The sequence below is a fragment of the Haliotis cracherodii genome, unplaced genomic scaffold (genome assembly GCF_022045235.1).
Source record: "Haliotis cracherodii isolate W230 unplaced genomic scaffold, xgHalCrac1.p SCAF_7, whole genome shotgun sequence".
NCBI classification, from domain to species: Eukaryota; Metazoa; Mollusca; class Gastropoda; order Lepetellida; family Haliotidae; genus Haliotis; species Haliotis cracherodii.
In genome coordinates, this window is record NW_027266330.1 from 1,646,397 (window position 1) to 1,669,914 (window position 23,518).

General features: G+C 40.7%; 1 protein-coding gene across 1 annotated transcript; it reads right to left on the minus strand.

Moving 5' to 3' along the window:
• Positions 1–1,753: 1,753 nt before the first annotated feature.
• LOC139447904 (uncharacterized protein in mobD 3'region-like) lies at positions 1,754–2,875 on the minus strand. Its single transcript, XM_071229382.1, has 2 exons — positions 2,358–2,875; positions 1,754–2,261 (listed from the first exon to the last, which is right to left on the minus strand). The coding sequence occupies exons 1-2, from the start codon at positions 2,873–2,875 to the stop codon at positions 1,754–1,756; spliced, it is 1,026 nt and encodes a 341-aa protein (XP_071085483.1).
• Positions 2,876–23,518: the final 20,643 nt, after the last annotated feature.

Sequence of the window (23,518 nt, forward strand, 5' to 3'; positions counted from 1 at the left end):
ACGAAACAACAGGCAACGCTAACTGAACTACATTCAGCAGTCTGCTTATCGATTTATTTGTAATCGTGTGAATTCCTACGGAGGAATTCCGCCTTGGATGAGCGTATGGCTACCTCAGTATGTTATTGCAACGGAAGTCATTCACAAATGTCAGGTTATAGTGTATGAAAAGATTTTTACATATGTAAACAAAGACGGGTTTTACAACTATATAGTGATTGATAAATGTTAAAATGCATGACAGTATGCATCTCTAGGTAGGGTTCAAATGACAATGAATACAGACGTTTTGATTTCTACGATTGGAAAATTTGGACATGCTCGATGAAATGACAGTGTCTTCATTTGATCACGCGACCTGAACACGTTCGTTAGCTATAATATAGTGTGCAACATTTTTATACCAACATTAGTATCTCCTGGACAAAAACACACGTATCATAGCTATCTGCGCAGCATCCAAATCACGTTTAGAAACTTAAACTGAAACTAATTTGTCGTTAAAGAACTTGACTGACAGTTTCATTACATCAAGCTTGTATCTGATTTTTTAAATCATTTAAGATAAGTTTGATCTATGCATATTGAACATCAAAATCAACATACTGAACAACCATCCTTCAGATACTTTTTGATAAGGAAGAAGAGAGTGAAATATTCTGTATTATAATGAATACCACACAGATGGGTAATTTATTCCATAGTCAGTTTCGTTGCTTTTATATTCATTTTCATTTTCCTGAAATAATGACACTAACGTATGTTAAAATTGCATATCGCATTTCAGTGTGTAAACTTGTTTTCACTAAGGATGGAATAACTTAGTAACAAGATGACACATCTATAGAGAATGTTACTCAAAATGATGGCAGTTTCCAAAATACGTACGAAACGATTTTAATTACCTGCCATTTCAATTGTGTAGACAACTGCATGCATATGATTCAAATCGAGCATACTTATATCATCACGCCAGTTGTACTTAAAACGCATACTATTGCTATTTGAATGAAGTATCTAGCTTATCCATAATTTTATTATTTATTTCAATGTTCAGTCTTCTTTGAAGCCTTATTGACGTGCAGTGTACGAGCTGATACTAATTTCAGAAGATCTTTTCCTCGACAGCGTCTTCTCGTAATGCTGTCGCGAGTTATGTGTACCTTCAAGGATTCTCCTGTTATACCTGTGTGGCTGTTATTCAATGTTGATGATGTGTTGTGATGTTGGCGAAAAATAATCTGGGCCCTACAATGACCTAACTTCATTAAAGCATGATGAATTGCCTCCATCTGCGCAAATACACTGCTTGATACTGGGTATTGCCACACTTCATATGTAATAGTATTCTATGAAACGAAACTTAATACTCAGTGGTTTGAGGAAGACGAGTCCCTACCAAATGTTGCCCATTTCAGATAAGAGATAGATGTCAAATGTTGCATTTCTCTTATTGCTTGAGCCCAAATTATTATTGAACACACAACAGTTAACCACGCGCGTGGAAATCGAGTGTGTTGCTTGTATTTTAACTACAAAAACACGTTATGCGTTTGCTACCACTTTAGAGGGAAATGCGACAATGAACACAAAGTTAATGCGATAGAGTCTGTAGTAAGCATGAAGCAGGCATAATTATGTCTGTTACTGACTTTGTTAAAACTCTTGCTGTTACCAGGACAACAATTCACAGAATGTGCAATGTGACAGGAACCATCGGAAACCGTCGCGGAAGCAGGAAGACCGTCGAGTTTTAATGAACATTAACATGATAGTTGTCGGTGGACAGGTTCAGAGCGGACAGGTTCAGAGCGGACAGGTTCAGAGTGGACAGGTTCAGAGCGGACAGGTTCAGAGTGGACAGGTTCAGAGTGGACAGGTTCAGAGTGGACAGGTTTAGATTGGACTGGTTCAGAGAGGAAAGGTTCAGAGGGGAAAGGTTCAGAGTGGACTGGTTCAGAGTGGAAAGGTTCAGAGTGGACAGGTTCAGAGTGGAAAGGTTCAGAGTGGACTGGTTCAGAGTGGACAGGTTCAGAGTGGACATGTTCAGACTGGACAGGTTCAGAGTGGACTGGTTCAGAGTGGAAAGGTTCTGAGTGGACAGGTTCAGAGTGGAAAGGTTCAGAGTGGACTGGTTCAGAGTGGACAGGTTCAGAGTGGACAGGTTCAGAGTGGACAGGTTCAGAGTGGACAGGTTCAGAGTGGACAGGTTCAGAGTGCACTGGTTCAGAGGGGAATGGTTCAGAGGGGAAAGGTTCAGACTGGACAGGTTCAGAGGGGAAAGGTTCAGAGTGGACAAGTTCAGAGTGGACTGGTTCAGAGTGGAAAGGTTCAGAGTGAACAGGTGCAGAGTGGACTAGTTCAGAGTGGAAAGGTTCAGAGTGGACAGGTGCAGAGTGGACAGGTTCAGAGTGGACAGGTTCAGAGAGGACAGGTTCAGAGGGGAAAGGTTCAGAGCGGACAGGTTCAGATTGGACAGGTTCAGAGTGGACAGGTTCAGAGTGGACAGGTTCAGAGTGGACTGGTTCAGAGTGGAAAGGTTCAGAGTGGAAAGGTTCAGAGTGGAAAGGTTCAGAGTTGACTGGTTCAGAGTGGACAGGTTCAGAGTGGACAGGTTCAGACTGGACAGGTTCAGAGTGGACTGGTTCAGAGTGGAAAGGTTCAGAGTGGACAGGTTCAGAGTGGACAGGTTCAGAGTGGACTGGTTCAGAGGGGACAGGTTCAGAGTGGACAGGTTCAGAGTGGACAGGTTCAGAGTGGACAGGTTCAGAGAGGACAGGTTCAGAGTGGACAGGTTCAGAGAGGACAGGTTCAGAGTGGACAGGTTCAGAGGGGAAAGGTTCAGACTGGACAGGTTCAGACTGGACAGGTTCATAGTTCTCATAGTTTGGGTCTTATTTCAGGATCGAACATGAAAACTTCGGTTTTGCGATGAGATTCCGGCCCAACGGTGGATCATACTTGGCTCAGCGAACTTACGTCATATTTCACGGGGCTCAGACTAAATTCCGTGTCCGAACCAAAGATCCGGGCAGGTGTCATGAATATACCATGCGAAAGTGGAACTTAAAGTATTAAAACAATACAAAGACACAAGTGTGTTTTACCTTTGCCCTTAACGTCCGCTACATAAAAAAAACTGTTCAACTTAGAATGGATATTCAACCATTAATATGGGAAATATTCGGTTCTGATTGGTCAATCAGAGGTTGTCAAATCCCAATAAACTCCCTTTGATTAAAAAAGCCGATTTGACGGGCGCATCTAGGCGGACGCTAATATATTTAGAATGGTACTTTTTTTACAGTCTTTGTCGGTAGGCATATTTAAATAATTATATATACAATTAAAGGCTACAAAATGCAAAGTTGCCGTCACTTCAATATACATTTATATATGACGAAGCGTCACAATGAGTGAGTGAGTTAGTATCGTCATACGCCGTTTTTAGCAATATTCCCGCAGTATCACAGCGGGGGAAACCAGAAATGGGCTCCACTCATTGTACCCATGTCGGGAATCCAACCCGTGTCTTCACTTTAACCACTAGGCTACCAACCGCCACGCAGCGTCACAATGGGCGACATGATGTCCTCGTAGTGACGTGCGGTGTGAAACGAAACCTTAACCTGTGCAAGTCTTGTTTATTTTTGAGGGGGGGGTCCCCCCCTCATGTGCTAGTTTTGAGAAAAGTTATCCACTCTTCAAAAAAAGAAAGAAACGCACAGATAGTATGTAGTTTATTGAACCTGACTACACAACAAATCCGGTATATAAATTGGATATACATTTTTTTTTACATGGAGGAAAACAGTAAAGCAAAATGCACGTGCAAGTTATGGCATTCGTAACTCGTTGTAGACTAAGTGGCTATAAAAAGGCAAGCATAAACCAATAATTTCTCATTCAATTGTCAATATTTGTCAAGTTCGACAATGCCGAGACTCAGCGCTACCGATCGGAACATCGCAATAGGACGTATCCAAAGAGGGGAATCGCAGTCTTCTGTTGCACACTCTTTAACATCCACCACAGCACCATCTGCCGCCTTTTTGGACCGATACACACAGTTCAATTCCATTGCAGACCGTCCGAGAACCTGCCGACCAAGAGTTACAACCCCTGCACAGGATCGCTACATTCGACTCTTCCACCTACGTCATCGCAATACAACAGCGACGGAGACTGCAGAACGCATCCCTGGTTTGAGGAGGATATCGGACCAGACTGTCAGGAACCATCTTCGCTGGAATCTGACCCAGAAGTGCAGTTATCGTCCCTGTTTTGCAACAGATCCATCTCCAGCGACGCTTGCGTTGGTGCCATACCTTACAGCCTTGGTATTTTAGAAGCTTGAGACGAGTGTGGTTTTGCGATGAATCACGATTTCTTCTTCATCGGCGAGATGGAAGACAACGTGTTTATCGTCGTCGAAATGAGCGTTTTGCCCCACATTGTTTACGTGAATTCGACCAATTCAATGGCGGTAGTGTAATGGTGTGGCGGGCCATGTCCTACCCCACTTGATCTGACTTGTGGTCCAGGGAAATTTGACAGCAAATCGCTACATGAATCAAATTCTTCAACCTCACCTTCTTCCAATCATTGACCGCCAAAGGAAGCTGTTTCAACAGGACAACGCTCCAACGGAAACAACTCGAGTCACGATACCTTCATAATGTCAACATCAACGCCCTGCCGTGGCCGTCGAGATCGCCAGATCTCAACCCAATCGAACACCTCTGGGATGAACTCGATCGACGTGTACGTCAACGTCAGAACACGCCGCTGACACTCGCACAACTGGCCAACGCGTTGGAAGCAGAGTGGCGCAGAATTCCGCAGGACAGAATTCGTGCATTTATCAATCAGTGCGGGGGAGATGCAGAGCCGTAATTGCTGCCAAGGGTCATCACACGAGATACCGGGTTGAGCGCCACCCTTTGGCCTTATGTGACATGACAATGAACAGTTTTCAATGCTTTTGACTATTGAGCTCCAAAATTACATATTTGTATCTATGATATTAAATAAGATATATCGACTTTATTAGGTACAAAAAACTTACTAAAAATCTACCTATGCGTTTCATATTTTTAAGAGTGTATGTGCTTGAATATGTTTCAACATCAAGGCGGCTGGAGTGGCTGGTTGGTTGGTTGTTGTTTAACGCTGCACTCAGCAATATTCGAGCTATATGACGACGGTCTGTAAATAATCGAGTCTGGACCAGACAATCAATAGCCAGTGATTAACACATCATGAGCATCGCTAATCAGATTTCAATGAAGACAAATAACAACACTATTATATCTGTAAATCAGTTCTTGTCGTGTTGATGGTAGGCTACTTCCCTATGTGTATAAGCTGTGAGAGCAAGAAATCGATTAGTCCTTATAAACTGAATCAGTTTGAGATAAACTCCAAAAGGATAATCTATTTCGTGTTTGTTGTAACGAGTACAACATGCTTGTCAATGCTAATCTAGATTTTTCTGTTTACCTAATTTACTATTACATCTAAACTATTTTCAACATGCCATGCAACTCAACTTTCCTCAAAGGAAAGGAGGAAGACGATAGTTGAATGTGTTTCGTAAAGACAACATATGACCTCGATCAATAACACATTTTTTTGTTTTCTTTTTCCTGAAATAACCACACATATTTGCCACTTGTGAATACAACTACATTTGATTACAAATGAACAAAATAAATATAAACATCAGGGTCACCATTTCGTCTGTGAACACGTGTCGCATTCAGTAAATTGTAATATTTTTAAACAAATTCCCAATACGGAATACTTTTATGTACGTTGTATGTAATTGGACCTCAATTACGTTTAAGTTGAGCTTAGGTTTAGTGGAGCTTGTATCAATGTACCGACGGAAGAAGACATCGTTGCCACAGAATTCCCTATTGAATCTTTCCTTTACATATGTATGTCAGTGGAGGAGTGAGTGAGTGAGTATGGTTTTACGCCGCTTTTAGTAATATTCCAGCAATATCACGGCGGGGGACACCAGAAATGGGCTTCACACATTGTATCCATGTCGGGAATCGAACCCGGGTCTTCAGGGTGACCAATTTAACCACTAGGCTACCCGACCGCCCCCGGTAGAGGAAGGATAGCAGGAGTAGCTGAACTACAGTAAAGATAACCTCTCTTAATAACATACCTTGAAAACATACCTATCTAAATCTGAAACAGATTAGGCAGTTTCACTGGTCTCCTTTATTTCTTGTTTAGGTGGGTAAATCAGTGGAAGGGTTAATTCTAACCAAGCTTAAGGTTTCATAATTTCTAGAATCTATGTTATAAATTCCCCTCTTCTTGTTTCTTTTTAAAATGCACTCAAGCGTAGCTGTTTTGATAATGACATGCGAGAAAAGGGCAAACAAACCAAATGTGCTTTCCTATTGGTGTGTATAAAAATACATTATTGCGAAATATATTTCAATCTGTAGCATTGTTAGTTGTATACATAAATTTTACTTTTTTATTATAAACAACTCGTCCTTATATCTCACTTAGTGGGGCTTTAATAAGGAGGGCGATTAATGTTGCACGTGGCAGATAATGTTTAAAGTGACTGCATGGTCGGAGGTATGCAAGGCAACAGTTTAGTCATTTAATTGCCTCTATTGACTCTAGCTGCATATCCTATTCAAAGCCCCTGTTGTATGTTAACTCTTTGTATAAGTCATTTACTTTCGTGTATCTATGAGTGACTGTAAGCACACTACCTCCACCTAGCCAGTGTGGTATCACCAAGGGACGCGTGTGTGCATCTTTTGTGCGAATATCACAGGAAAAATGTAGTGAGATGGCGATGTTAAAACATTTAATTGTTCCCAGGGGACCAGGTTAAGATAGGAGAATCTGTTCCCATTCCTCTCGTGAACTTTCGCTCTGGTTCAGTAAAGAGATCCAGTGGCGCATGCTACGAGACGTATTGGAAGTAGTGTCTGGAAAAATACTCTACTGGAAAAGGAAACGCAAAACGGATATGTTTTGCCCTAAAAGCAACATTAGCGGACCACGAGGTGCATAATGAAGAGGTTGAATGTGTTATAGTGTCAGTGACAAATTTCAAGGATCAAAATGATCATAAAGACATGCAAACCATTGGTCGGGAAACACGCACCCAGTGCATTAACAAAAGGGCCACGGAGCTGCTAGTACTGCACGTGCGGCAACACTATGAACGCAATTAAAGTTAAGAGTTTTTGATCGCTTGGCATCTGCGTCAATCGAACAGTGACAGTTCAACAACATGCCAAGATTAACAAAAGTGCAAAGACACAACGTCATAGACTTGCAGGCAGGGGAATCCCGATCAGCTGGAGCCAGGGTTTTCAATCTAACGCAAGCTATGGGATCGGTTTCAGCATGGGTCAACAAGTGATTGGCTAAGGTCGGAATGACCAAGAGTAACCACCCCCGCCCAAGATCTCTACATCCGACTGCGCCATCTACGTGAAAGGACGACCACAGTCACCTCAACAACATCCCTAATTCCCGGACTGCACTGGACCTCCGACCAGACTATATGAAACCGTTGAAGAGCAGCAGGTCTACAAGCAAGACGTCCTGTTCGACGCGTCATATTGAGTCGACAACATCGTCAACAATGAATGCATTGGTATCGTCAACACAGGTTATGGCTACAACTGCGATGGAGAGATGTCTGGATCAGCGACGAATCAAGATTACACCTCAGTAGAGAGGATGGAAGAGCACGGTTCTACAGACGTCACGGAGAATGTTACGCCGGAAACTGCTTGAAGGTAGTTGACAGGTTAGGTCCATATCCTGGGCAATCTTACAGCTCAACGACACATCAACGAAATTCTCAAGCAGGACAACGATCTACCGCATACAGCACGGATCACAAGAACCTGTCTACACAACAAGAACGTTGATGTTCTACCCTGGCCCCCCAGATCCCCGGATTTGAACCCGATAGACACCTTTTGAGGATAAATTGGATAGACGGATACGCCGACGTCAACCACAACCCCAGACGTTGCAACAGTTGGCGTTTGCTTTGCAGGCCCAGTGGGCTACCATTCCTCAGGATGTGATTCGCATACTCGTCTCTTCCATTGGCAGGAGGTGTCAGGCCGCTATCGATTCCAACGGGGGACATACGCGTTATTGATGGAAGCTGACCTTCACCTTGGACTTTTCCTATGTACCGATAACTGAGATGACTACAATCACCAAGTGTTCTCTCCAAAACATTTTGGCTCAATACCTTGTACGGTTCCTCGTATGAATGTATTTTCCTACCTCACACAAATCTGGCTTTGCGTTTCTTATATTGAAGAGTATATATAAAAATGTTTCTTGATGTTGTCTCAATTAATGTATTAAGTAAATGTAAATGTACTATAAAGGCATTTTGTCTTTATTTCAGGAAAACGAAAATGAATATGAAACAAACTTTAATTGACAAAGAAATACATTACACATGTGTCAGTCATCCGATCAAAGTCAAATAACTAGGTCAAATAAATATGTTAACTATTTCATTCCTTCTCCAAATGTTGTGTAAGGAATGTCGAGATGTGTATAGGCCCCTATGAGTCCTCGTAATGATATCAGATGTTCTGAAGTAATCCCAGCCTGCATGTACAATGTCACACAACACTGAACTCTGCCCATGACGGAACTGTAACTATTCACTGTCATTATTACTGACAAAAACATTGCTAGGAATATTAACCAAGTTCGGTATTCGATGAGATGACAAAACTCATGTCTTTCCGCATAAAGTACTGGTGTAAAACCAGCATCGGGCATGTCTTGAACATGTCACGTATTGAAACACAAATAACAAAACCCTTACCATTATTATAACCATCCACTGAACGTGTTCGACTTTATCAGCCGCATGTGTTATACATGTAAAACACATGTACACCTCTCTTGTTCATGAACAATATAACGTCATGGCGTTTATAAATCTGTCATAGCCGCCTACTTGTGATTTACATTAAATGCTTGGTGTAAACAACTATAGCTTGACTAACACTCGGAGTATGTTCATACAGAGACTGATTTGTGCATAGAAATATAAAGAGACACTGTTATAGCCCACCTGAGGCACATTACTAAATAACCTGCATTCAGTATGTTCTCTTCAAACCGGACGTATCCTTACAAATATATCGTCAGTATCATTCTGTTCGGCCTTCGTATAGTGTCTAAGAATTGGTCTGTGTAAACAACTAGTACAGTAGTTTGTAGTTTGTAGGATATCATTGTGAAGCCGTACAACTGCAGTGAATTATATACAGCATACAAGACGAATGGTCCTCTTGAACAAATTGTCGTTGGACTAATATCAGCAATGAGAGGACTTCAATCTTCCATAAAGGACGTATGCATGAGATCATAAGGTGTTAGTCTAGTTTTTGCTTGTTTACGGAACTACAAGCGGTGCATTTCTTGTTGAGCTGTTATCCTAGCTCATGCTTACTTTGCGGGAAAGCTGTTCAATGGTACAACAAACACGCCTAGTCTGTTCTGCTATGTCTACAGTTTACAACTTTTGGTGTAGAATCGAGCATGATTTCAAGAAACGTCATACGGCACTTGCTCAGAAGTTGTTTACCATTGTTACAACACTCAATGCCTCAGTAACGCTTTCAAAAGGGTTTATTGTAGACATGTGGAGGATGTTTCCAGATTTGACGCATGAGTGACAGAATTTCCCTAATTTGACTTGTACCATATGGTCACGTGCTTTTTCTCAGGTGAACAATTGGCTTCCCTTTGCATGTGTTTCTGACGGGTGCCACCTTTTGCGAAAACCTGGCATCATCACTATTTAATAGTGATTCATAAACACATGTTCGTGCTATAGCCGGGATCTTACAATCGATTGTGCTTTCGGCAAATATTTCTTATGAATACATGAGAAGATGAAAGGGTTTTGTGGCTTACATTAAAGCTGTTGATATACGGATATGTTTACTACTACTTGTCACTGCTGTCACTTTATCAGACTAAATGATGGAAAAGACACTTCCATTATTGAGTTAGTTCATACTGGATGCTTTTTAGTCATTGACATGAACGCAACTCGTGACAAACATAATCATCGGTCATCATATTTTGTTCAGTTCTAAGTTATGTCTGCATATATCTATGCACGTGTTAACAAACCCGTGTCAACATCTGTGTCACCGGGGAGATATGTTTAATGTTACTTTCGCCTTCCTCTCCTTGGGATGAAACGTCAAATATCCGGACGTGGATGAGTCAGTCGTGCATTCTTCATACAGTTGAAATACATTGCTATGTAACTGTGCCCACATATTTGAATCTACATTGCTCTAACTTCATAGCAGGCACTAACTGTTTCTTTGTATTTGATCTGATTCGAACATGTACAAAATGTGTGTGCTGTATGTCACTCTCCGGCTAGGAATTCTTTCACTGAACCTGCTTTAACCTTTGAACATCACTGTTACAAAAGGCGTCTTTCTGTGCGCGGCAAATTCAGAGAGTGAACGGCATGTCGAGGTTTTAAATGTATATTTCAAGAGAGGGAAATTCTCCAGTATCAAATACCTTAAAATGAATAAATAACACTTGCAGTCACAATGACCACATACTTGGACGAATGTTATCACTCGTTCTTTGCAGGTTTACAAGTGATTTTAACGTAAAGTGTTCGATCACATCATTCAATCAGTAATGTTTCTACGTCAGCTTCACCACATGCATTTCGTGTTATCCATTAGATTCTGACATACACTATGCTGATACTGTTGCTGCACCAGCGTCCTCTTAATCTCAGTTTGATAAATTATTGACCTAATCACCAAACAAAATATGAGCACCATTTACAGAAATTGAATATGATTAAATATGTGTTAATTAGACACTAGGTAAATTTATAGATTGCTGTAGACTGTCACAGCCTGGACACGGATCGAGTCGAGGATATTCGTAAACGATCATGCAGTCAAACTCTCTGACGTTGCTCAAAGTATACTGAACTACAAAAGCAACAGATAATAGACTCCTGTAAGTGTTCAAATGGTTTTATTTGCCATGCTGACTTCACAAAATGCGCAATTTTATAAAAAACATGAACATGCCAAAATGTCAATTTACTAATCAATAACGTGTGGGGCCACCTCTGGTTGCAATGCAAGCAACACATATTCGTCTCATGGAATGGACCAGGCATCACACAAAGTCCTGTGGGATATCTGTCCATATCTGCTGGAGGATGTTTCGACGTTCCTCGAGTGTCTGTGGAACACGTGGTTGACGTCGAAGGCGGCGATCAATCTCATCCGACATGTGCTCGATTGATGAGAGATCAGGGGAGCGAGCCGACCAGGGGATGACATTCACGTTGGTTTGTTGAAGAGAATCGTGAACAAGTCGAGCAATATGAGGCCGGGCATTGTCATGTTGAAAGGTAATGCCTGGTCCATGATGACCCAAAAACCGTAGAACAACAGGGCCGATGATCTCGTCGTGGTACCGCTGGCGATTGAGATTTCCCTCTACCACTATCAAACGGGTCCTCTTGCTGTAATCCCACCCCATACCATAACGCTGCCTTCCCCGAAGCGATCTTCTTCCATGACACCATGATTGACGTAACGTTCATCTTGACGTCGGTACACTCGAATCCGTCCATCGCTGTGGCTGTGGTGAAAACGAAACTCGTCAGTGAATAGACGCTGTCTGCGCCACTGTAGACGTGCTTGGCGGTGGTTTCCTGTCAAAATGGGACACATCTGAGGCGGCGACGTACGGTTTGTGAATATATTCGTCGAAGGCCAGGGATGCTTCTTGCAGTCACTGTTGCTGGCTGGAATTGATTTCGTAGGTGTGTTGTTCGAATCCAGTTGTCTTGTCGATTATTGGTTAGGCGTGGCCTGCAACTCCGATGATGGTCTCTGACAGCATTCGTCTGTTGTCAACGTTGCCAAAAACACCAGATGGTGTTTCTGTGGACGTTAAATTGTCTTGCAACATCACGTTGACTCGATGATGCTTCAAGCATACCAATGGCTCGCAGATGCTCATTTTCGGACATGCGTGGCATTTCGTAATGTTGAATAATTGCGTAATTTTGTTGTTTTTCTGAGTGGTGTTGTCATTACGATGCTAAACAATGAATATTGAATCCCGTTAATGCACATGTTTTCATACCCATTCTTGGGTAGTGAAATGCATGGGGCTTGCATAAAAGTCAACTTTTGCATGGAATGCATGCTTTTTTGTAGCAGTTGCGTTTTTGTGACTTGATTCCATACACGTACAACAAGATTGAAAACCAAACTTTACTTGTTTGAAAAAACACTTAAATATTGGTGTCACAGGAACTTTTGTTGTTGTGTATATACTGAAACGCTGAATTCAAGATAAAAAGTGTCTAAATGTTCAGAATGAACGCTTCTGTGTGTATTCTTGCAAGGGAATTTCCAAGGGTTTCCCCAGGAATGTGGAAGTAGACCGTCAGTGTTTACGTCATTTCAAGAACACCGTCTCATGAAAAACGTATGAACGTCAAATTGCGCCTTTCATATACTTTTGAACGTCAATTTCGCGGTCATGTGACCGACCTTTCGCCCAATGGAAGAGAAGTTTATCAAGTAAACTTAAAATTTATATATATATATATATACATATATATATATATATATATATATATATATATATATATATATATATATATATATATATATATATATATATATATATATATATATATATGAATTTACTAGAGATACAGAAACAAAACATGAATAACACAAAATGTGTAACTCGTAATACAGCAAGGGCAAGGTACACTCACAAACATTTGTTATATGGGCAAACATAAACTTTACGTTCTATACGTCTTTTGTGAATATTTCAATTTCTTTATTTGGTGATATGATTTGTTCATATGAATTTAATGACAGTGTATGGCTCGCGGGACAATGGTTCTGTATGCTCTAAAGTCCTGTAACATGTTCCACAAGATCTTTAAATGTTGTGTTGGTGGGTGACAATTATAAGATATCTATGCGCCCTTCACAGTGCTTTCATCAACACTAAACTATCAAGCAGTGTGCGCGTCCACGTGAGGCTATTATAGTCGCTTACACCAGGGCCTTTATGAGTTTTGTTTGTGAACTTCAGTTCAGTACCAGGTATATTTATGCGCATATTGCTATCAATGGAATTGTAATAACAAAACATGTCTCAAAAGAACTTGGATAGTCCTTGTCAACTGTTGACATGGCATATCAAACAAAATGGAACAATACATTAACATTACAAGGGTGTGAGAAACACCTGTCTTTATCCACCAACTTGTACACTATAAACATATGATACTCTCTGCATTCACCGTAAGTAAAAGTTGTCGATTGCTGATCTGAATTTTGGGCTGATTTATAGGTCAAGTACAAAAGGGAAATGCATGTTATGTCGTACATGATGACGGGTTTCCACATGCGTTGATCTTTCACCACAATGTGTTATCGTTGTGCTATAAATAATTATATTTACAGACAGGTATGCACGAGATAGACATGAGAGATAAGTGTACATCGTATCAAGGAGGGGAGGGGGAGAGTGGGGAAACGTGGGGCTGCACGCGCACATGTGGTTAAGTCGTCTCAGGTACCAGAATTATTTGTGCAGAGTTACGTCCCTTAGACGTGCCAGAAGCCTATGGTCGTGGGTTTGTAACCCTGTTCATTGACTTGCATCATTGCTGGCTTTTCTTCCATATTAGTAAGACTAAAACTGTTGGAAGCAGCGTTGAACCTACCTCTCTCACTCTAAACCTTGTGCGAACATTCGTCAATATTAACACATGTACATTCACTGGCAATGGGTAACCACCTGGAAATTTTTGGTCCTTTTTACTCTTTAAAACGGGAATTAATCAGCGTGTATGTCAAGACTTGAAAAGGTAGATCTTCTTTATTTCTCTGGTGTGGTATATTCATTGTTAGATTTACTGCTTGTACACAGTGATGATATGACGGAATGTGTACACTGTGATGATAGGACGGTATGTGTACACTTGGATGATAGGACGGTATGTGTACACTTGGATGATAGGACGGTATGCGTACACTGTGATGATAGGACGGTATGTGTACACTTGGATGATAGGACGGTATGTGTACACTGTGATGATAGGACGGTTTGTGTACACTGTGATGATAGGACGGTTTGTGTACACTGTGATGATAGGACGGTATGTGTACACTGTGATGATAGGACGGTATGTGTACACTGTGATGATAGGACGGTATGCACCACTTAAACGGCATCTCAGCCCGCGTTATTAACATCACATGTGGTGCTATTACACAGGTTACATATTGCCATGAGTACGTGTGATCCTACGTCTGTATATATAGTGTGATGATATTACACTGGTCACACACTGTCATGTATACGGTATACACACTCGACCACCGTTGTCTGCTGTGTCATTCCACGTTTGTATATACAGTGTGATGATATTACACTGGTCACACACTGTCATGAATACGGTATACACACTCGACCACCGTGGTCTGCAGTGTCATCCCACGTGTGTATATACAGTGTGATGATATTACACTGGTCACACACTGTCATGTATACGGTATACACACTCGACCACCGTTGTCTGCTGTGTCATTCCACGTTTGTATATACAGTGTGATGATATTACACTGGTCACACACTGTCATGTATACGGTATACACACTCGACCACCACCATCTGCAGTGTCATCCCACGTTTGAATATATAGTGTGATGATATTACACTGGTCACACACTGTCATGTATACGGTATACACACTCGACCTCCGTGGTCTGCTGTGTCATCCCATTTGTGTTTATATAGTGTGATGATATTACACTGGTCACACACTGTCATGTATACAGTATACACACACAAATGAATCTCGTCTTGTCATCTCAGAATTGGAATGTTGACTAATGCTTATCATTAATTTGTCAGTTACATTTTATGGTGCACAAAAAAAGTTCCTTCTTGAATTGAGAACAGCGTATTTCCGATTAAAACACAAATACATAACATATAAATCCGGGAGATCATGTGAACTACCTCACCGTTGTAAGGGTGGTTGATATTTACTTTTTATGGAAATAGGAAATCCTCATTATCATGTTTGCAAGGCCAGTGTGTGGCATTCAATAAACATCAGGTGGCGAAGGAATGATAAACACGAGTGTATAATTTATTCCTTTGCCTTTAAAGTTAGTTTCATAATCATTTTCACCTTCCTGAATTTCGTTCACTTTCATCATGACGTGTGTAATCTACATGATTGAATCCATCACCATGGTTTGGAATACGAAGCAAATCGATTCTCACTATTCACAATTAGCTCTCACGTCACATTATCGACGTTCACAGTTCTCACATCACAAATGTCATTATTGACATATCTTGAGATCACGGGTCCATGGACAAGGCTGCATATGGTCCGTAGTTCACAGGTCGTCACCTGATCACTCTGGTGTAGGGATAAGGCTGCAAACACTCTTGCTTTCTGTTGGCATTCTTCCTCAGATAGGTTTGCAAATTCTTTTCAAGAAGAGCTAAATACAAACGTAGGTAACACACTGACTTGTATACGGTATTGTCTGCAGTGTCATCCCACGTTTGTATATCTAGTGTGATGATAGTACACTGGTCACACACTGTCATGTATACGGTATACACACTCGACCACCACCATCTGCAGTGTCATCCCACGTTTGAATATATAGTGTGATGATATTACACTGGTCACACACTGTCATGTATACGGTATACACACTCGACCACCACCATCTGCAGTGTCATCCCACGTTTGAATATATAGTGTGATGATATTACACTGGTCACACACTGTCATGTATACGGTATACACACTCGACCACCGTGGTCTGCAGTGTCATCCCACGTGTGTATATATAGTGTGATGATATCACACTGGTCACACACTGTCATGTATACGGTATGGTCTGCAGTGTCATCCCACGTTTGTATATATAGTGTGATGATATTACACTGGTCACACACAGTCATATATACGGTATACACACTCGACCACCGTGGTCTGCAGTGTCATCCCACGTGTGTATATATAGTGTGATGATATCACACTGGTCACACACTGTCATGTTTACGGTATGGTCTGCAGTGTCATCCCACGTGTGTATATATAGTGTGATGATATTACACTGGTCACACACTGTCATGTATACGGTATGGTCTGCAGTGTCATCCCACGTGTGTATATATAGTATGATGATATTACACTGGTCACACACTGTCATGTATACGGTATACACACTCGAGCTCGACCACCGTGGTCTGCAGTGTCATCTCACGTTTGTATTAAAGTTGATGATATTCAGTGGTCACATACTGTCATGTATACGGTGTAGTCTGCAGTGTCATCCCATCAGTGTATATCGTAACTTATAGACCACACTATCGTAGAAGTGTGCGCTGGCGCTGAACGACCCAAGGGAGACTACTCCGTCCGGTCCAGGTAAGCCACAGGCCGCTCAGAATTCATTTCCGGGAGCGGGCGACAGCAGTCACGGCTTGTTTACTCATATCAACATCAACACAGCAGTGAGGTAGAATAGGCCCAATACGAAGCACGAGGCAAGGGAGACAACACCTCTAGTCAAACCTCACTTGCCGCTGCGATCACTTTCACAACACACAAATAGATTTTATTCACATCTAAAGGACTGTCAGTAATTGTTATTCCACGCCTGATGAGCTTCAGACAAACATGGTCAGTGTATCATGTATCGGGTTTAATTGGGTTTCCATTTATACGTTCAAGGTGATCCACATCAATGGAACATGTAGCCCTCATTGCACCGTGCATGAATGTGGGATAAGACAGTACTACAAAGACATCACTGTGCTCAAGAACAGAGACACGACACACCATTTAAAGTTGAGAGAAACTGAGAATAAGTCTGTCGTAATGGTTTTGATGACGACCACTTACATGGGATGGTCATACTTCCTGTACCAAAGGTAATGATATTATGATATTATTATACATTTGACATAATAACTTTCATGGGGATCACTTGGTAGATTGAGTCAATATATACTGAACAACAAAAGTTCCTGTGACATTCATTAAGATTTAATGCAAAGGTATGTTTTTTACCAAATCTGAAACAATTTCGGTTTGCAGCAGATAAAAGACTCCTGTAAGTGTACAAATGGTTTAATTTGCCATACTGACTTCACAAAATGCGCGATTTCATAAAAAAAACCATGAACATGACAAAATGTCAATTTACTAATCAATAGCGTGTGTGGCCACCTCTGGTTGCGATGCAAGCAACACATATTCGTCTCATGGAATGGACCAGGCATCACACAAAGTCCTGTGGGATATCTGTCCATATCTGCTGGAGGATGTTTCGACGTTCCTCGAGTGTCTGTGGAACACGTGGTTGACGTCGAAGGCGGCGATCAATCTCATCCGACATGTGCTCGATTGATGAGAGATCAGGGGAGCGAGCCGACCAGGGGATGACATTCACGTTGGTTTGTTGAAGAGAATCGTGAACAAGTCGAGCAATATGAGGCCGGGCATTGTCATGTTGAAAGGTAATGCCTGGTCCATGATGACCCAAAAACCGTAGAACAACAGGGCCGATGATCTCGTCGCGTTAGCTCTGTTCATTGAGATTTCCCTCTACCACTATCAAACGGGTCCTCTGTCTTGCTAAAATCCCACTCCATACCATAACGCTGCCGCCCCCGAACTGATCTTCTTCCATGACACAATGATTGACGTAACGTTCACCTCGATGTCGGTACACTCGAATCCATCCATCGCTGTGACTGAGGTGAAAACGAGACTCGTCAGTGTATAGAACTTGTCCCCAGTGCCTGGCCGTCCAGCGTAGACGCTGTCTGCACCAATGTAGACGTGCTTGACGGTGGGTTCCTGTCAAAATGGGACGTCTAGCGGGTCTTCTGGCGACAATCCCTGCACATCTGAGGTGGCGACGTACGGTTTGTGAAGATATTCGTCGAAGGCCAGGGATGCTTCTTGCAGTCACTGTTGCTGGCTGGAATCGATTTCGACTCGTAGGTGTGTTGTTCGAATCCAGTTGTCTTGTCGATTATTGGTTAGGCGTGGCCTGCCACTCCGATGATGGTCTCTGACTGCATTCGTCTGTTGCCAACGTTGCCAGAAACACCAATTGCAAATGGTGTTTCTGTGGACGTTAAATTGTCTTGCAACATCACGTTGACTCGATGATGCTTCAAGCATACCAATGGCTCGCATACGCTCATTTTCGGACAGGCGTGGCATTTGAATAATTGCGTAATTTTGTTGTTTGTCTAAGTGGTTTTCAGCACAATACTAAGCAAAGCATATGGCAGTTTGTTTTCATTTCCACTCTGTAATGATTGAAGCCGACTGTTAGCGCAACAATGAATGGTTGAAGTAAACTGCATGTGCTATTTATCAGCCATCCTCTGGCACCTACTGTGAATTACTTAATGTTTATAATAACATGACGAATGAATGACGGAATATTTGGTTTAACAGTCCACGATATAGATACGTTTTAATTAAACTAATTTACTATCGTGGAATCATAATGTATTTGGACTATGCCTTGGTGAAATTCCAAGAAATTGAAGCCGTTTCACACGCGTAAGAATCTCACCATTTTTGACTTAGCCTTTCACATATAAGGGTGAACGTATGTCTTTCATTTTAGCTTCTTATGTTTAGATTTGATGGTGGGTGATAAAAACAATGAACATGAAGGCTCAACAGGGTTCGTGACTTTGGACAGATAATACGTCATTCCTCGTCTCTTGTAAATTACTGTCTATATCTTGAACGCATTTTGCACAAGGTCGCAGTAAATTGACTACTCGCAAAAATATGTGCGGTGGTTAAATAATTTCCAGGTGCATATTCATTGAAACTGAAACTGAAACAGATTTGTCAATTATGCCTCCTCACCCGACATGCCAAATCAATTTGCCACCCGAATCTCCACAACTATCTGCCAGAGCCTCAAGAACTCGAATCCTGGACCCTAACCTGGCCTGACGATCCACCTTCAGAATCACCAAGACTGGCTACCCTGATAGTGTATTTGGAAACTACATTTATGTCTTAATGAATTTAGCATACTGAAACAGTTAAGTGGATGGTATGTATTAATGTACCCTGTTTATTATGTACTATAATGTCGGATATATATGGTTCCTTATTGGTGCAATAATGGAAATATAATTAAATGCAATAAAAAATAATGATGCAAAATACCGCTTTGTTTCTGTATTAGGCGTATATTGTGAAGCAGACTATAATTTAATCCCTTATATGTATGGAATTATAAAGCCATCGGTACCAGTAGGTTCAATACCACAGCAATAGTGTCCGGCAAAATGGGAACCCGCCTCAAATCAGCGCTACTTAACTGTTATGTGTTGGGTTTCCATTTCTCCATTGTGTATCATCTGTCAGTGCCAATTAACTGTTGGCTTCTCTTGTTAAGTTTCAACCTTTGTTAACTTATCACTTTTGTTGTTTTTACAGGTACATAGTCATGCTCTCTGATTTATAGCATTTATTCACCTGATGAAGGAGTAAGTATATACTCAGAAACGTTGTGCTCATAATAAGAAAGGGGCGGTCGGGTAGCCTGTGGTTAAAGCATGCGCTCGTCACGCCGAAGACCCATTTCTGGTGTCCCCCGCCGTGATATTGCTGGAATATTGCTAAAAGCGGCGTAAAACCATACTCACTCACTCATAATAATAAGAAAGAAGTTGACTTCGGTAAATTCTCTTCTTTTGTCACTTTATTATCAGGCCACCGTCGCAGGGCAGTGTTATTCACATATCAATGCAAATTGTATGTGTGGCATGACTTGTGAATTGTTGATAGGCATTGTTAAGAGGTTGACGGATGACAAAGTGGACACAGTTGCATAACTAACAACTGTATAAGGATGTATACCAAAATATCCCATTCACAGTAATTAAAGAAGTTGTTATCAATCAATTTGGTCTACTTTGCCATAACAGCCTTTCCTTTTTTGCGAAAACCTGGTATAATCGCTGTTTTTTTTAGAGATATACGTCTATTTCTACAACTATGCTGTCTTTCTACACCCAGTGCTTTCGTGCTTGTTTTCTGACATTGACGTTTAACTTATGAAAACAATATTCCACAATTAGCCAGTGACACATTTATTAATTCATTATTTATTTATCACCCAAAACTGGCTCCCACTGGAGATATCGCTTGGATGAGATCAGGCGATATCTATACTGTAGATATCGCTCTAATGAAATTACATCACAATGACGTCCCTGGTTACCATGATGTAACAATCAGATGACATCACTAATGGCTCTGCTACTGAAGCTGTTACCAGTACTTTTTACACTGAAGACACTGCTAATTACGTCTAAAAATTGAAAAAAGTTGGAAAAATAATGTTGGATGATAAATAAAATCTCACCCTCGTGTCTTTGGATAAATGTGGCACTCGTTGATAAATGTGGCAAACATCCTCGGCAAGCCTCGGAATTTTTCCACTTTTATCAACTCGTGTTGATATATTTGATATCAAAAGACACTCGGATGAGATTCTCTATATATTTATTATTCATTAATTAATTAAAGAAACATCATACATTTATATGCAGGATGTCCAAAATAGCTACATTTGAAGTTTCTCGATTTAAACAGTTTGTCATTACCCATAATCAGTGAATGCTTTAATATACTCGCTTACCAAATAACATACTTTTTCATTTCAAAGTAGTTTTATTCACACCAAACGAGGCAGACGCTGCAGCAGGCAGACTTCTCAGCAGTTTTGCACGTGGCTATCAATGTCCTTGTCGGAAAACAATTCAGCGTATGGCGTCTCCGAATTATTAATTGCACAAGCAGACAAGCATTAGAACTGTCACTACCGGAGTCAGATGTCCGACTCTGGATATAGAGAATCGATACATGGCTGAATTGATGCCGATGCGACGTTAAATTTTAAATCTCCCTTTCTCTCTCTCACATTCACACGTAGTCACACACCACACACAATCAAACAGACAATCTCTCTCTCTCTCTCTCTCTCTCTCTCTCTCTCTCTCTCTCTCTCTCTCTCTCTCTCTCTCTCTCTCTCTGTGTGTATTCAATACTATTAAATAACAAACATTATGTAAGTTTAACAATATGCCTCTCTTAATAGTTCACACGTAGTCACACACCACACACAATCAAACAGACAATCTCTCTCTCTCTCTCTCTCTCTCTCTCTCTCTCTCTGTGTATTCAATACTATTAAATAACAAACATTATGTAAGTTTAACAATATGCCTCTCTTAATAGTTATACATTACCCCGAGATCGAACTCCAAAACGAGATTATCCTCGCATGTCGGCAAATAAAGCACCCGAAGTGATTTATCTCTCTTTTTTAGCCACTCCAAGGTTCTAAGGGATTCCACTTTGTATAGAGATTAGCTATTTTTTTAGCTGCAGCTACAAATCAGCTATTTCCTTTAAAGTTAAGAGACATGATTTTTCTGAAGAAAAAGCCTCTTAAAGAGTCTGAAACATAATTCTTTCCTGGGACAATTAAAATCCCAGCCCTGCCAGAATATTAGATCGTCTGCTTTAAATCACGTGCAGATAACCTAGACAAAGAATTCAATGGTGAAGATTATTTGGAATTTTTTATTAATTTTTATGGTTTAATTTGAGTAAAGATTGTTGAATTAAATTATTTGGAAAACATTTCAGTCTACTGCACATGGCCTATTATATATTTGTTTTTGTAGTTATTCTATTTCCAGCATCGTGCAATGGTTTCCTATGTGGACTGCCTGTCAAGTGCTTTCGATCTAAAATAAAAGAATGAAAGGCCACATAAGCTAGAGATAAGAACTATTTGTCAATGTGTAAAAAACAAAAGAAAGATGCATTTTTTTAATTTGACTGGACATAATGCTTTTAGTCTTTAATAGTACAGCACTGTAAACAAACCTGACACAACTGTCACGAATAAATCAATTTAAGGACTATGACAGGTGGGATTTTATATTTGGGATTTCAGTGCAGTCCAGAATTACTCTTCTTTTATTCATGTCAGCTGAAACTGGAGGCAAGTGGTAATCGACCTGGAAGACCATATGGGAAGAGATCCTAGCACTACAACAATTTTTCCCCAGGTGACTATTTTCCTACGTAAAGTTGAAAGGTGACAATGAAATCTGACAACCAAATCTTGTTGTGGGGTACCAAGCCTTAGTCTTGCATAAACCATCCATCGATCAGCAGCATTGTCCTGGGTCTTGAATCCCCCAAAATAACCTCAACGCATCATAATATGTAAATAAAGTATATATATTGCATGAAAACTGTGTCAGTATTTAATTTTGATACACCAAATTTACCAAGAACCAGCTGTCTATTGAGTGATTTGTTCTCGCACTCAAGTTGTTCAATGGAGTCCTGCGTCTCCTTGACTGTGCCTCCCCCATACACTAACACACACAACCTCCCTTTTCCTAGAACGCGATCACCCATGCAACTACTCTCCGAGACCAACGTTGCTTAACCTCGCCTGATTTGTGACTTATGCGCTGTTCCACCAAATGTTTAGGCCGATACACTGTCTTCAAATATTTGAGTTTGTCTTTTCATGTCAAGTTATTTGCGAGTATATAAAATGGTGCATAATAACCAAACACAATGTTTATTGATAACGATATTTATCAGATAACTGTACATATAAAATATTTAATGTCAGAACAAGTGAAGCATACATAAAATGTTCCCAATGTACAAAACAGGCGAAGTGTTATCCTACTGTCAACAATACACTCCTACTTCAGTATTTACAGACCGTCGTCATTTATCTGGGATATGGCCGATTGAGGCGTCAAGCAACAAATAAAACAATCATTTAGAACATGCTAATTTCTGCACCAAACACTAACTCATCAACTTACTTACAGCTGCCTTGTTAATTATAAAGCATATTCAAGAAGAAAATCAGGGCAGCAAGGAGAAAATAAAAGCAGACTATAATCACATGTTAATCCTGTCCACCAAATCTTCAAAAAGGATTTCACGAATCATTCGCAAAGTAGGAGGACCCGAAATGTTGTCGAAAGTCAATTTGTTTAAAACTTTTAAAACAGTTCCATATCACTGCAATTGCAATGATTTTCTGGGTGGTTTCTTTTATTATGCAAATACAACATTTGTTTTCAGCTTTATTACTGATAATCAAATACATACATAAACATTTCGTGTATCTCAGAACAATACTGTAACTGTAACGCATATGGGTGTAGAAACAAACCACGGCCTTGACTGGCGCGATAAGCATAAAGAGACGGAGCTTGAAGCTGTGATTACCAGGCGACGAATTACATATTTGTAGAGCTCAATAATAACAAACTGCAACATGCAATTTTCTCTCGACATTACTTC

Bases quoted from the DNA above. Each gene is read 5' to 3' on its own strand.
- LOC139447904 (XM_071229382.1), bottom strand. From the start codon at position 2,875: ATGAACCTGTCCAGTCTGAACCTGTCCAGTCTGAACCTTTCCCCTCTG. The intron at 2,262-2,357 runs GTCCACTCTGCA...GAACCTGTCCAG, and splicing joins AACCTTTCCACTCTGAACTA to TCTGAACCTTTCCCCTCTGA.